The following is a 15,974-nucleotide window of genomic DNA, read 5'->3' on the forward strand; positions in this document are numbered from 1 at the left end:
AGAAACATCAATGATGAGAGAGAATCATTGATCGGCTGCCTCTTGCACACTGGGGATCGAGCCAGCAACCTGGGCATGTGCCCTGACTGGGAATCAAACGGTGACCTCCTGGTTCACTGGTCGACACTCATCTACTGAGCCATGCGAGCTGGGCAATCCTCAACTATCTTTATAGTTGAAATGAATGACTTATTAGTTTAAAAAATAATCATCTTAAACAGTGTCACTAGATTTTCTTTATTTTATGGCCAACTAATCTTTTGATCATTATTTACAAATGCTGTTTGGTCAAATCATTACTAAATGTTTTCAACCAAAATGAATTAAGGGTAGAGATAATTTTGGTTACTTCCTCATAACATTTTGCCTATTAAGCTCATTTTAGTGCCCCTGTTACTTATAAATGTTATGTCACTTTTCCCCCCAAAATATTTTTGAAAATACTGGATTGCTGTATTTTTCAAATAAATTGTATTTCATCTTCTAATTTAAGTAGGTTGCAGTTTTACTTCTTAATCTGTTATAAATTGCAGATGAAAAGCATCCTTTTTGAGTGAAAATACATCTAACATTTACTTACTTCTTACAGTGTGCTAGGCACAGTTGTAAGTATGGTGCATGGTTTATCTAGTTTTGTGCAGCAGAACTTCATGAGGTAGGAACCATTATCTCCATTTTACAAAGGAGGACGTTAATGCATCTTTGCAGCAAAGATTTGTCAGATTTTCCTATGCTTGCTTCCAATGAACATATTCATTACATAATTATAGAAAATACTTTTCTAAAATAAAGTTGTCCTAGACCAGGGGTTGGCAAACTTTTTGACTCGAGGGCCACAATAGGTTCTTAAACTGGACCGGAGGGCCGGAACAAAAGCATGGATGGAGTGTTTGTGTGAACTAATATAAATTCAAAGTAAACATCATTACATAAAAGGGTACGGTCTTTTTTTTTTTAGTTTTATTCATTTCAAATGGGCAGGATCCGGCCCGCGGGCCGTAGTTTGCCCACGGCTGTCCTAGACCCATGAAAGGAAATCCTAGGAAGAGAGACCATTAAAAAGCAAAGTGTGGACATTATAATTGGTCTGGAAAGTGATAATTTCCAGATTTGGTTTTTCTTCCCTTTAGGGGGAATCCAGTTATTTTTAGGGATGTTGTAATATTTTCTAAATAGTTTTAATTTTGAGTTATTGTAATTGAACAGCATACCATATAGCAGAGTAAGAGTGGAAAGGGGAGGAAGAGAGATCTTATAAAAGTTAAAAGAAAAAGATTCTAAAATTTTGAAATAGCCATCTATCATTGAATAAGAAAATTTTAGCTTTAGATCCTTAAGTTGATAGGTATAGGTATAAAAAATGTGTTACCTGTGAACACCATCTATATTGAGGTGTACTTAAATCATCCCCCTTCATAAATACAAAATGAACAATAAAACCCTAATTAACTGAATGCAGTATAGAATTTTTTTCTATACTCTATATTTTTTATTAATGAGGAAAAGTGAAATTAAATGAGCAAATGTTGGCAAAATGTGAAAATCAAAATATCCTTTCAGGTTGTCAGGACACAAGTTAGCTAAACCCCTTAACCTTTGTTACTTCTGTAGAGTATTGAGTCCTCATTAAGTGGTTCAGGATGATGACTGAGGCATTGCAATCATCTCTATCCTGAAAGATTAATTTGTTCACCATTTCTGGCTAAAGGGAAATAGTACAATTTAGGAATACATTTTGGCAGTAATTGCTACAAAAGAAACAATTTTTTGACTCATAGTAAACCAGAAGAACCGAACATGAATTTGTTTTGGCTTTTTTTTTTTTTTTTTTAAATTTTATTGATTCTTGAGAGGGAGAGAGGAATAGAAATACCAGTGATGAGAGAGAATAATGGATTGGCTACCTCCTACACTCCCCCCACTGGGGATTAAGCTCACAATCAAGCCTGCAACCCTGGCATGTGACCTCCTGGTTCGTAGGTCTATGCTCAGCCATTGAGCCACACCGGCCAGGCTTGTTTTGGCTTTTTGTATATCCAGAATGATTCATTGAACATTTTCTATACTAATAAGAGGGTAATATGCTAATTAGACCAGACATCTTCTGGACATCCATCCAGACATCCTTCCGGACAAAGTCACGGGGGCAGGGGCTGAGGCAGAGGCGGTTAGGGGCTATAAGGCTGGCAGGGGAGAGCAGTTAGGGGCGATAAGGCTGGCAGGCAGAGGAGGTTAGGGGCGATCAGGCCAGCAGGGGAGCAGTTAGGGGGGCGATCAAGCCAGCAGGGGAGCAGTTAGAAGCCAGTGGTCCCGGATTGCAAGAGGGATGTCCGACTGCTGTTTTAGACCCGATCCCTGCAGTCAGACATCTCCCAAGGGGTCCCAGATTGGAGAGAGTGCAGGCTGGGCTGAGCACCGCCCCCCCTCCCGCCCCGCACGAATTTCATGCACCGGGCCTCTAGTTTACTATAAAAGGAAAAATAAAGATAATCATGTTAACATAATTATACAGTTATAGAATTCTATAGTATTCCATTGCCTTTTGAAAAAAATGTATTTTTTTTTAATTTAGAAATTTTTTTCAATTGATTTTAGAGATAGAGGAAGTCAGAGAGAGAAAAACATTAATGATAGAGAGAAACATCGATTGGCTGCCTCCTGCATACTCCTTACTGGGGATCAAACCTGAAACTTGGCATGTGCCCTGACCAGAAATTGAATTGGTGACCTCTCTGTGCATGGGACGGTGCTCAATCAAGCTAGCCCAGTGGTCGGCAAACTCATTAGTCAACAGAGCCAAATATCACCAGTACAATGATTGAAATTTCTTTTGAGAGCCAAATTTTTTAAACTTAAACTATATGGGTAGGTACATTGTTATTAACTTAATTAGGGTACTCCTAAGGCTTAGGAAGAGCCACACTCAAGGGGCCAAAGAGCCACATGTGGCTCGAGAGCCGCAGTTTGCCGACCACAGAGCTAGCCACACAGGCCAGGGCCCACTGCTTTTTATATTGCATGTTTTGGTTAACATATATGAAAGATCTCCTGAAAATGGTTTTGAGTTAAGGTCAAAGAACAAAATTACTGTCTCAATTTTGCCTGGTGGCAGTTGGTGATTTCGATATTTACTAATTTTCAGATCTTTTTCACCTGAAAAATCATACAACTTACTTAGAGCCTTGATTATAGGTAGGGAGTTATTTCTTAACTGTGAAAGAAAAGTGAGTAAGTTTTGTAAAGTTATATTTGTAGATTGTCGAGTAAATATGAGATTTACTTTTGATGCCTATATAAAGTCTACATAAGATATTTTAGAATGTCATATAAGGTGTTCTTATTTTTAAAAAAAAGTGTTTGTTTGCACATGTAAAACTAGTCAGACCAGTAGTAAGACCTAATATTTGGACTTCACAGTGACATGAACAGTTTATAATGGCAAGGCATGGTAGTTGCTCACTGTCCTTAATGTCCTTAACTTTAGTCTCAACATAAGGTCGTACCCTGAACATGCCTAGTATTTCTTATTTTATTATTAGTCTATTCTGGCTAGGATATTTCCTTTCGGACCATGTTTATATTTTCCATTGGTAACTCTTATTGGGATAAAGGATTCTGTAGTTTATTAGTTATTATAATAATTTTAAAAATTGATTCTAAAATTATTTCCTTTAAACTTTAATGATTATCCCTTTATTCTAAATGTCCTAAGTATGATGAATTGTTTTGGATTCATCTTGTCCATTTTTTCTGTCATATTTTTTAGACTGATTATATCTTAGCCTTTGTATCCAGAATGAAGTGTCTCAATTTCACAATGTGCAGATATTTGTCCTTTGTGCATTTTTTCGCTTGCCCTTCAGGGTTAACCAAATCTGTATCCAGTATTTCAAATTTTCAAGTACTTTCATTATTAATTACTTGAGAAGCTACTTCAATAAAAACATGTAGCCTCCCTTTTTTTAAAAAAATTAACTTTCTAGTCAATTGTTTTGTAGCTCTTTGTTTTGGCTTTTTTGTATATTGAAAAGCCATATGTATGAAATGTTTCTGTTAAAATAGTAAACTTTAGTAAAAGATGTGATTTATTTTTTAGTTTGTTTTGTTTATTTATACTTTGTTTTGGTAAAAATGGAAAATGTGGGATCCTAGCTGTGTGTGTTTAATAAATATTATAATAAACTTTCACTCTCCCCTGCTAGAAGTAAACTGTAATGTTTTCTATTTGCAGTTATTTCACTTTTCTAGCTTTGTTTAAAAGTGAAATGTATTCCCTGATTGTATATCCGTTGACAGGATGTAGGCGATGTAGAGGTTGATGCTGGGCCTCAGCAGAAAGCCAAAGCAGCTATCGATAACCTAGTGATAACACAGGGCTGATGATTAAATGCTGACTCTAAATTAATAACCTAGAGATTCCTTTAGAAGCATTTCCTGACCAAAGCAGTTAATCTTTGTTGGGACGATCTCAAACTATAGTTATAAGTGGGGTTTTTATTTTTACCTAATTTTCTTAGAGTTCTTTTGCCTTCTTTTGAATGGGGTGACCATACAATCATTTTACAGAAATGACAGTTTACATTGTTAAGTTCTTATCCACCAAAAAAAAATTTACAATGTATAAAAATCAGTTAAAACTGTAAATATTTTTTATTACAAACCAACATTTCTTTCTAGTTATTTTTAAATGCTTTTAAATTATTATTTGTTAATATTTGGAAAAAATGATTCTCATTATTAAATTTAAGGATATATTCAACTCTGATTGAATTAATACTAATACTTCTATTTCTTTTCCCACTCACATTGAATCAGAAGAAGCCCATTCACACAGAAGACCCATTTAATGATGAGCATAAAGAGAGGCAAGAAGTGGAAATGTTGGCTAAGAAGTTTGAAATGAAATATGTGAGTATAATAAAGTGTTTCACCTAGGTAATTTTATCCTATTGGCCTATTTTCTTTCTGTGATCGGTTGAGAGAGCATATAATATCCATTGGCCATCTTATCTTGTTCTCATAAATTGAATCGAAATAAATGGTTATACATAGTCAAATAAACATTCTAATGGGCTTGTGATGGCTATAAGAATAGCCATCATTATTTTATTCCTTCTAGAGTCAGGCAGTTTGCTTAACATATATTAATTCCAATCCTTATAACAAAACTACAAGGTAAGTGGTATTGACCACATTTTATAGATGGAGAAACTGAGGCTCTGAGCTCAAGGTTAAGGAACTGATCTAAGGTCACCCGGTGGCAAGAACTAGGCTGCATATCAAGATCTGTCTAGCTTGAATCCTTTGCCCTTTCCACTGCCATTGAGAATGCTACTTTAATGTCCTTGGTGTAGTAGTTCTCAACCCTTCCTGCCTCTTCAGGGGTTAAGAGAATAAATGTGTGTACTTCTAGGCCCCTGAGATCAGAATTAGAAGCAGCATGACATTTTTTTGAAAGTGTCGTTTACCTTAAAAGTTTATGTACTTCTAATATTCTGTGCCACAATAGATTGTTTCCTTTTTGTAGCAAAGCTTTTCTTTTTATTGCAGTTATTAGTGAAAGTTGCACTTCAAACTGAAGCTAAGCAACATTAAAACCATAAGTTTTTTAAAATCAAGGATTAAAAACAAATATAAATCTGGCCAGTGTGACTCAGTGGTCAACCCATGTAACAGGAGGTCCTGGTTTGATTCCCCGTCAGGGCACATGCCTAATACCCCATAGGGGATGTGCAGGAGGCAGCCATTCGATGTTGATGTTTCTCTCTCATCAAAGTTTCCTATCTCTCTCTCCCTCTCCCTTCCTCTCTCTCTCAAAAACTCAATGAAAACATATTTAATCAAACAAACAAATACAACATACAAAGAGAGGTTTTTCTCTCTTTTTTTAAAGGTTGCATGGTATTCCATTGTATGGACATACCACAATTTATTTAACCAATCCCCAAATGATTTAGTTTTCCAAAAACCTGCTCTTGTAAATGGTACTATAGTAAATTATTAGTAGCATGGTATTAAGTCTTGCTGGGGAGTCCTTGGATAGTACTTGACAGAGAAAAATAAGTGTTCTGAAATTAGTTGATGTGTAAAATTAAGTTTCCACTGACTGGTGTATATCCAGGCATTGTCATTGTGCAGGGATAAAATGTTGCTCTTGTTCTAATCCAAATTAAGGGGCTGTATTTCTTTTCTAGATTTTTATTTTACCTACATACTCTCTGATTTTCATTCCCCACCCCCAGAGGAAGTGAGAGGGAGAGAGAGAGAAAAACATCCTATCTAATAATAGACAAACATGGTAATTGACCATACTTTTGCTACACCTCCCATTGGCTAATCAGTGCAATATGCAAATTAACCGCCAACAAAGATGGCGGCTAATTTGCATACTACAGGCAGGGTGAGCCAGCATGAGCCGCCATCCGGGCCCCCGTGTGCCACCTAAGCCCCGCCGCCAGCTGGGACCCCTGTGTGCGGCCCTGGGCAGTGGGGCTTGGCAGCGCAATCGGCCAGAGGAAGCCCTATTCTTGCAGGAATCCTCCTGCAATGGGCTTCTAGTTAAGCCCCTCCCCCAACTGGGACCCCCATTGTGGCCCTGGGTGGCGGGACCCTGTGGCCGTGATCATGATCGGAAAGCCGGGCGCAGGCTAGGCGGCACCCTGGGACCCAGGAGCTGCCTTGCCTCTGGCTCATGATCATGATCGTGATCGTGATTGGAAAGCTGGGCCGCAGGCAAGGTGGCCCCCTGGAACCCAGGAGCCCGTCGGCGAGGTCTGCAGGCGAAGCAGCGATCAAGCTATGAGGGGGAGGGTGGGGGGCAGAAGGAGCTACAGGAGCAGCTCTGGCCAGAGACTGAAGACTCCATTCGGAGTGAGGAGCAAAGACTGAAGGCTCCAGCCGCAGTGAAGACTATGTCCAGAGCGAAGATGGAAGGCCGTGGCCAGAGTGAAGGTCTGGGTCCCGGGTGCCAGAGGAAAACTGGTGCTGGCAGCCAGGGGAAAGAGGAAAACTGGTGCTGGCAGCCAGGGGAAAGAAGGCGTATTGCACGAATCTTCGTGCAAAGGGCCTCTAGTCAATGATAAGAGAGAATCATTGATTGGCTGCCTCCTGCAGGCTCCCTACTGGGGATCGAGCCCGCAACCTGGGCATGTGCCCTTGACCGGAATCGAACCTGGGACCCTTCAGTCTGCAGGCTGACACTCTAGCCATTGAGCCAAACTGGCTAGAGCTGATTTTCATTCTAAGTAAAGATTTAAAATTCCTTTCCTCACAGCCAATCAATGATTCATCATTGATGTTTCTCTATCTCTCCCTGCCCCTTCTTCTCTGAAAGCAATAAAAAAATTTTTTTAAATGGTGAGGATTAACAAAAAAATAAATAAATAAATAAAATGCCATGCCTCGTGAAGGCTTTATGTGCATAAACCTAAAAGGGCACGTAGAGGAGGTAACCAATTGATGTTTCTCTTTCTCCCTCCTTTCTCTCTAAAATCACTAAATATATCCTTGGGTGAGGACTAAAAACACGAAAATCATTAAGCTAAAACAAAGATTTTTATTGGTGCTTAGGGGTAGCAAATTCAGATGTCTATATGTATTTTTATATTTTTAAGTAAAAAAAAATCTTTTAAATATTATATGTAAAATCATGTTAACCCTCTAAAGTTAGATTTTCTTTTTCTAATTATTTTTTCAGCTGATGAGAAAAAAGAGGGCTTAATTCTTTAAGGTTTATAAACACAAAACTTGTATTCCTAGCTACCTTTTCTTATTTTTGTTTCCTTCATATTACAATTTAGATGTCTTTGTCATTATATCTGAAAATTAATGAAGACTGTTTCTAGCCTTTGTTTCTTGAAATGAAAGATGAGTTATTTATTAAATTTTGTGTATAAATAATGAAGTATTGAGCATTTACACTGGACGCAAAATGCAGCATAGCAGTTGCCGTCTCCTGGAAAATCTTTCAAAATAATTGGTAAGACAAGAGATATGTATGATATACAAATGCAGTGGCAAGCAGTTCCATAGAAATGAATGACTTTCCTTTGGGGATCTGAAAGTGAGTGAAGGGCCAGTTCTGTTCTTGAAATCAGAATGAATTTTGTAGACTTTGGTGCAGAGTCATTGAATGGATACTTCCAGTCTCCTGTTGAACCACATTTCTCTGTAATCCCTGAATAGCTTTTCTACCCTTTGTAGGACAGTAGTAGATGAGAGGCAGTAGAGGCAGTGTATTGTAATGGAAGGAGCCACAGGACTTACGAGTTAACACAACTGGATTCTGAGCCTATCTATGCCATATTAACTAGGGTGACCTTAGTGAAGGCTCTTGTCTTTTTTATACTTTGGTATCTGTGAGGGGCAATAAGATTTGCCTAGCCAACCTTACAGCACAAGGGTTTTATCAACATCAGATTAAAATTAGAATATTAGCTCTAGCTGGTTTGGCTCAGTGGATAGAGTGTTGGCCTATGGACTGCAGGGTCCCAGGTTTGATTCCAGTCAAGGACGTACCTTGGTTGCAAGCTCAATACCCAGCCCTGGTTGGGGCACGTGCGGGAAGCAACCAATTGATGTGTCTCTCTCACATCAGTGTTTCTCTCGCTGTCTCTACCTCTCCCTTCCACTCTCTCTAAAAATTAATGGAAAAATATCCTTGGGTGAGGATTAACAAACAAACAAAAAAAGAATATTAGTATGTGAAGTATTGGAAGTGCTTTCTAACTGTGAAATACTTTTTAGTCATGTAAACATATCACTCTTGTGAAGAACTACTCTTTTATTCTGTATATGTCATAAATGCTTTTTAACATAAGCATCTATGGGATTTTAACCTCTGTTAATTGAATACCCCACTGATTTTGATCTTTTAGCTCAGGCATTCTATTCCAAATGGCCTTTCAGTCACTTTTAACTGATTTTTCTTAACTATTGTGGTCTTCTGAAAGACCACAACAAATTATTTGGAACCTTTTAAGAAAATCATCACACTAAAAGTGACCTGGGAGAAGATAACTTGTCCAGTGTAGGTGCTCGCAAAAGATCACTCTTAAACAGCAAACAAAAATCTTTATTGACTTGGTTTACTGTCCTATAGGTTAGGAGTAGCAAATTCTCATGTCCCCATGATTTTTGCTGCTCAATCAGTGAAGTAGGCCAGATGGATAATAAATGTGGGCAATTGTCAGAAATAGCAGATAGCACGTGCCCCATCTAAGGACCAGCTGCTACTCAGCTCCATTCCTTTGTTACTCTGCAGGAACTTGGGCTTAGGTTCCTCTATATCTCATTTGTTTGTTTATTTATTTGTTATGTTTTTACTGAATTTATTGGGGTACATTTGTTAATAAAATTCTATATGTTCCAGGTATACAATTCTTTAATACATCTGTATATTGTATCATGTATTCACCACCCCAAGATAATCTCTTTAACATTTCTTATTTATTTATTTACTTTATTTTTAAAATATTGATTTTAGAGAGGAAGGGAGAGGAAGAGAGAGATAGAAACATCAATGATGAGAGAGCATTGATCGGTTGCCTCTGCATGCTCCACAATGGGGATCTAGCCTGCAAACCAGGCATATGCCCTATGAACCATGGTTCATAGGTCGATGCTCAACCACTGAGCCATGCCGGCTGGGCTATTTTTATTTATGTTTTTAACTTTAATGTTGAAAGAACCTCTCTTTCTTTTAAATGTTGGTTTCTAATTAGAACACCTACTGGGCCAAACACAATTCAACTGTGGGTCATTTCTCAAAGCCTGGTTTGAGATGTTGGTGAACTTGCTTTACTATTTTTTTCCTAATATATTTAACTCACCAGTCCATCTACTTTTACATTTTGCCTTTTTTCCTCTGTGAGCAGAGTGGTTGGTGGTATATGTGGGAGGATATGCCATTTCCATTGTGGAGGAGAGTGTGTTTGTAAGAAGTTTCAGAGAACTGAGCAAGTTAAATTCAATTGGGAGTTTCCAGATTTGGGCAAAGATAACTGGTGATGTTAGTGAATGCTGTGGTTGGAGGAAGACCCGAGTGTCAAGTTTATGGGCTTTTTGTGGTATTTCACATGTGTAGCTGTTGCTTGTGCTGGAGAGGAATTGTATGAAGTGGAGTAGGCTACCACTTAAGGGAGAAGGGAAGGATAACCTAGATAGGATGTGTCCTTTCTCTTGTGGCAGTTGCTTGGGGTAGAAGGATTGAGACAGTAGTTGAAAAGCAGTGATAACAGAAATTACAGGGAGTAGAAACTTGTTAGAGGAGCACCCAGTATTGAATAGTTTGTGGTTTTCTTTTCCTGTTCTGACCTATATTGCCTATGTCCTATTTCCTGTTGTGTTGCTCTTTAGGTGATGTGGCAGTGCATAGTCAGCATCGATTGCTAAATTTTTGGGGATTCGGGGGAAGGGGTATTATGACCTAGTGATTACTAAATTGATTGTTGTACATAAATCTTATTAAATAACTAGGTCCAACTTTTGACATCTCGATGGGCTCCAAATTTGTATTGGTTACTGTAGGAGGGAAGCAGGATACAGTTTAAATAGGCCCCCCCTGCCTTCCTTGTTGACAGTTTTTTGTTTTATTTGTTTGTTGTTGGTTTTTTATATATAGTTTTGTTTTATGTTTATTTTTATTGATTTCAGAGAGAGGAAGGAAGAGGGAAAGAGATAGAAACATCACTGATGAGAGTGAACCTTTGACCTCCTGATTCATGAGTCGATGCTCAACCACTGAGCCACACTGGCCAGGTCTTATTCTCAGTTTTAAGGCTCCAAATATTTAGGCTAAATATCCTAGTTTCCAATTCAGTTTTTAGATAGTTTCTAGGTTGAGTTTGCTTTTTCTGGGGCCATGTATATTCTTGAACAGGGAATGAGGTTGAGTTTGATGGGTGTAGATTTGTTTCTAAACCTTCTAGGGCAGATGGTTGGAAGATTTCTTTTTGCGGTTTTTTTTTTCCTCACTCTGTTACCCAGCCATCTTGAAAGGTCATGCTATCCTAGAATTGGATATAAATTCAGCAATCTAAATGAAAGTGTGTAGCACAATACTTGGTGCCTAGCAGGGCTTGAGTTAAGACTATTTGAATCTGAATGACTCTCTGAATAGGAAGATATGTATTCTGCCAGGCATTTATTAGTATTTATGAAATCACATTATGACTTTAAAATCTACTTACTATACTGCGTAGACTTTGAATACCACCTTTGATGTTTAATTCTATGTGATTTTGGACTCTCAGAGTCTAGTAGCTTCATATTTATTTTAAAGGAAAGATAAGATATTTGATGGTATGAGAGTAATTTCCGAATAATCTTATAAATAAAAGTTGATCAAATGGAAGTAACATTGTTTTTACTAAAAAACAAAATTTCTCTCTATATAAAAGGCTAATATGCTAAGTGTCCCAACCTCCATCCAACTGGTTGCTGTGATGTGCACTGACCACCAGGGGTCAGATGCTCAATGCAGTGATGCACCCCAAAACCAAAGAGGAGGGAGCCCGATTCCTCGCAGGGCCACGTGCTTCCATCTTCGGCCATGGGTTATGTTGTTGCTGGGGCACTGTCAGCCCCGAATCTGGTTTACTGCACACTTGCATTTGTGTTCCACACCCTGTACGACAGCAACTTTGCAGAGTGCCCTTTTGCACTCCGGGACCCCTTGTGTGATGTCAGCTGGTTTGAGCCCGGTCCCCACAGGTCAGGCTGAGGGACCCCGCTCACTCCACAGATGCCTTTTGAGCCACAGTGCCACCCCAGTTGCAGCCAGCCTGGGAGGGACCCCGGGAGGTTGACTCCAGGGCATGTCCAGCCCGTCTCACCCAGTCCCACCCCGCCAGCCACCTTCTAATTAATTTCCTTTCAATGTGCACAAATCTGTGCACCAGGTCACTAGTATATTCTTAAAAAGTCTCAAGTGTGTGTGTGTGTGTGTGTGTGTGTGTGTGTGTGTCTTTTGTCTTTTAAAACTGACTGTCCAGCCCTAGCTGGTTTAGCTCAGTGAATAGAATGTCAGCCTACAGACTGAAGTGTCCCGGGTTCAGTTCTGGTGAAGGGCACATGCCCAGGTTGTGGGCTCAATCCCCAGTAGGGGATGTGCAGGAGGCAGCTGATCAGTGATTCTCTCTCATCATTGATGTTTCTATCTCTCTCTCCCTCTCCCTTCCTCTCTGAAGTCAATAAAAAAATATTTTAAAAAAAACAACAGACTTTGTCCAGAGAGGTTTTTGTTGTTGTTTGTTTTTTTAAATATATTTTTAGTATATTTTTATTTATTTCAGAGAGGAAAGGGGAGAGAGATATGAATGATAAGAAAGACTCATTGATCAGCTGTCTCCTGTACACTCCCTACTGGGGATTGAGCCTGCAATCTGGGCATGTGACAACAGACTTTGTCCAGAGAGGTTTTTGTTGTTGTTTGTTTTTTTAAATATATTTTTAGTATATTTTTATTTATTTCAGAGAGGAAAGGGGAGAGAGATATGAATGATAAGAAAGACTCATTGATCAGCTGTCTCCTGTACACTCCCTACTGGGGATTGAGCCTGCAATCTGGGCATGTGCCCTGACTGGGAATCAAACTGTGACCTAGTTTATAGGTTGACATCAACCACTGAACCACACCAGCCAGGTCAGAGAGGTTTTAAAGAATGGTAATATCTTAAAATAACTATATAATTTCCAATGAGTGACTTCTTTATAGTAAGTACCACTCAACTGAGTGGAAAGGATATATATTTTTATACTTAAAATAATTATAAATTTTTATAATAATAAAAGTCCATAATTATGGATTTTTTTTTAATGTCCACAAATATGGGACTGACACAAGTGGGTGTTATAAAGCGCTTATGCACTCTTTCTGGGAGTTTTAAGAATTCTGTCATTTACTCACATTATTAGTTGATCATTCACACTTGCTAAGGGGTTACAACTTTTTTGGGAATTTCCTTGACTGGTTTTCCTGTTTGTTTTGACCTTATGTTGTGTCTGCTCACTAAGGATCAACTTGGAAGGGCTTCAGGTAAAGCAGTTTGGGCAAACTTCTTACCACACCAGCAAAATAAATTCTACTTACAAAGCACAAGTAACAGTGTTAGTTTCTATAGACCAACAACAGTATGATATTACGTATACAATAAAAATATAATAACATTTTAAAACAAACTTAAAGGGGGATGTTAAAAAGGACAAGAAAGAATTCTCAACTCAAATAATAGTTTCTTTATTGCAGTTATTGATTGTAACCACTTGTCATGACTTGCTCTTTTAATTCCTTGGCCTCTTTGAGCTGAATAACTCTCTTCCACTTCCTTAAATCCCTTAGGAGCAATTGAGAATCAGCAGTTTTAGGGTATCTGGGGGGAAGGCCCTGTATCCATAAGAGGTGATTATAGAAATCTGGGTGTTACTATTTCTGGGCTGTGAAATCGGCTCTTAGCTCTCTTTCCATTGATTTAAATCTCTACTATTTCTTATTGGTAGGTTAAGAAAATCAACAGAGGTGGAGAAAGATTAGGTTGTGACAGGACTGGGACAAATAGGGAAGCCTTGTGACCAGGGGATTTTTTCTTCTCAATTGTAAGACTGGAATCTTAGCAATTAGTGTCATGCTTGATCTGTCTTCCATAGGTGATAAATGGATGTTGGTTATTAATTAGATTTCTTATTTCCTGGAGGCAATAAGGGGTCCTGTACCAAGAATATCTTGTTTATTTATATGTTTTCCAGCTTAGTGTTACAGTGTAATCAGACTGCATTGGCTTGAAACACTGAATATCAAGTTAAGCAGGTACTAATGACTCAGTAAGTAATTTTCTTCTGAGTCATAGTCAGCTAATACCCTAGGGGAATAATCTTAAAGGGGTTCCTTCATTTTAGATGTAGCAAAAATTTAAGGTTTTTTTTTTTTATTTTGGAAAGTCTCTATATATAAAAGATTAATATGCAAAGTGTCCTCTCGGGAGTTTGGGAGAATGGGAGTTCGATCGCTTGCTATGACATGTGATGGCAGGGCGCTGAGGGAACAAGGGAAGGAGGAGGCGGGGAGGCAGGGAACCTGATAGGCCCTGATCGCAGGCCAGGCTTAGGGACCTACCTGTGCACAAATTTCGTGCACCGGGCCTCTAGTATATTTTATATAGATATAGTTTTAAATATATTTTATTTACTTTTTACAGAGAGGAAGGGAGAGGGATAGAGAGTTAGAAACATCAATGAGAGAAGGGGATTGAGGCAATCTGGGCATGTGCCCTGACTGGGAATCAAACTGTGACCTAGTTTATAGGTTGACATCAACCACTGAACCACACCAGCCAGGTCAGAGAGGTTTTAAAGAATGGTAATATCTTAAAATAACTATATAATTTCCAATGAGTGACTTCTTTATAGTAAGTACCACTCAACTGAGTGGAAAGGATATATATTTTTATACTTAAAATAATTATAAATTTTTATAATAATAAAAGTCCATAATAAATGTGGATTTTTTTTTAATGTCCATAAATATGGGACTGACACAAGTGGGTGTTATAAAGCGCTTATGCACTCTTTCTGGGAGTTTTAAGAATTCTGTCATTTACTCACATTATTAGTTGATCATTCACACTTGCTAAGGGGTTACAACTTTTTTGGGAATTTCCTTGACTGGTTTTCCTGTTTGTTTTGACCTTATGTTGTGTCTGCTCACTAAGGATCAACTTGGAAGGGCTTCAGGTAAAGCAGTTTGGGCAAACTTCTTACCACACCAGCAAAATAAATTCTACTTACAAAGCACAAGTAACAGTGTTAGTTTCTATAGACCAACAACAGTATGATATTACGTATACAATAAAAATATAATAACATTTTAAAACAAACTTAAAGGGGGATGTTAAAAAGGACAAGAAAGAATTCTCAACTCAAATAATAGTTTCTTTATTGCAGTTATTGATTGTAACCACTTGTCATGACTTGCTCTTTTAATTCCTTGGCCTCTTTGAGCTGAATAACTCTCTTCCACTTCCTTAAATCCCTTAGGAGCAATTGAGAATCAGCAGTTTTAGGGTATCTGGGGGGAAGGCCCTGTATCCATAAGAGGTGATTATAGAAATCTGGGTGTTACTATTTCTGGGCTGTGAAATCGGCTCTTAGCTCTCTTTCCATTGATTTAAATCTCTACTATTTCTTGTTGGTAGGTTAAGAAAATCAACAGAGGTGGAGAAAGATTAGGTTGTGACAGGACTGGGACAAATAGGGAAGCCTTGTGACCAGGGGATTTTTTCTTCTCAATTGTAAGACTGGAATCTTAGCAATTAGTGTCATGCTTGATCTGTCTTCCATAGGTGATAAATGGATGTTGGTTATTAATTAGATTTCTTATTTCCTGGAGGCAATAAGGGGTCCTGTACCAAGAATATCTTGTTTATTTATATGTTTTCCAGCTTAGTGTTACAGTGTAATCAGACTGCATTGGCTTGAAACACTGAATATCAAGTTAAGCAGGTACTAATGACTCAGTAAGTAATTTTCTTCTGAGTCATAGTCAGCTAATACCCTAGGGGAATAATCTTAAAGGGGTTCCTTCATTTTAGATGTAGCAAAAATTTAAGGTTTTTTTTTTTTATTTTGGAAAGTCTCTATATATAAAAGATTAATATGCAAAGTGTCCTCTCGGGAGTTTGGGAGAATGGGAGTTCGATCGCTTGCTATGACATGTGATGGCAGGGCGCTGAGGGAACAAGGGAAGGAGGAGGCGGGGAGGCAGGGAACCTGATAGGCCCTGATCGCAGGCCAGGCTTAGGGACCTACCTGTGCACAAATTTCGTGCACCGGGCCTCTAGTATATTTTATATAGATATAGTTTTAAATATATTTTATTTACTTTTTACAGAGAGGAAGGGAGAGGGATAGAGAGTTAGAAACATCAATGAGAGAAACATTGATCAGCTGCCTCCTGCACACCTCCTCCTGGGGATGTGCCC

The 15,974-nt window shown here is 38.4% G+C and overlaps 1 protein-coding gene across 1 annotated transcript in view; it reads left to right on the forward strand.

Annotated features, from left to right (window-relative positions):
• The first annotated feature begins 611 nt into the window (after nt 1–611).
• Nucleotides 612–15,974, forward strand: part of UBN2 (ubinuclein 2) — a 76,851-nt gene continuing 61,488 nt past the window's right edge. Inside the window, exons 1-3 of the mRNA XM_014546703.1 lie at nt 612–655; nt 3,143–3,224; nt 4,816–4,908. Coding sequence (XP_014402189.1) covers nt 612–655; nt 3,143–3,224; nt 4,816–4,908 — 219 coding nt within the window. The remainder of the gene's footprint in view (nt 656–3,142; nt 3,225–4,815; nt 4,909–15,974) is intronic.

The sequence above is a fragment of the Myotis brandtii genome, unplaced genomic scaffold, assembly GCF_000412655.1.
Source record: "Myotis brandtii unplaced genomic scaffold, ASM41265v1 scaffold455, whole genome shotgun sequence".
NCBI lineage: Eukaryota > Metazoa > Chordata > Mammalia > Chiroptera > Vespertilionidae > Myotis > Myotis brandtii.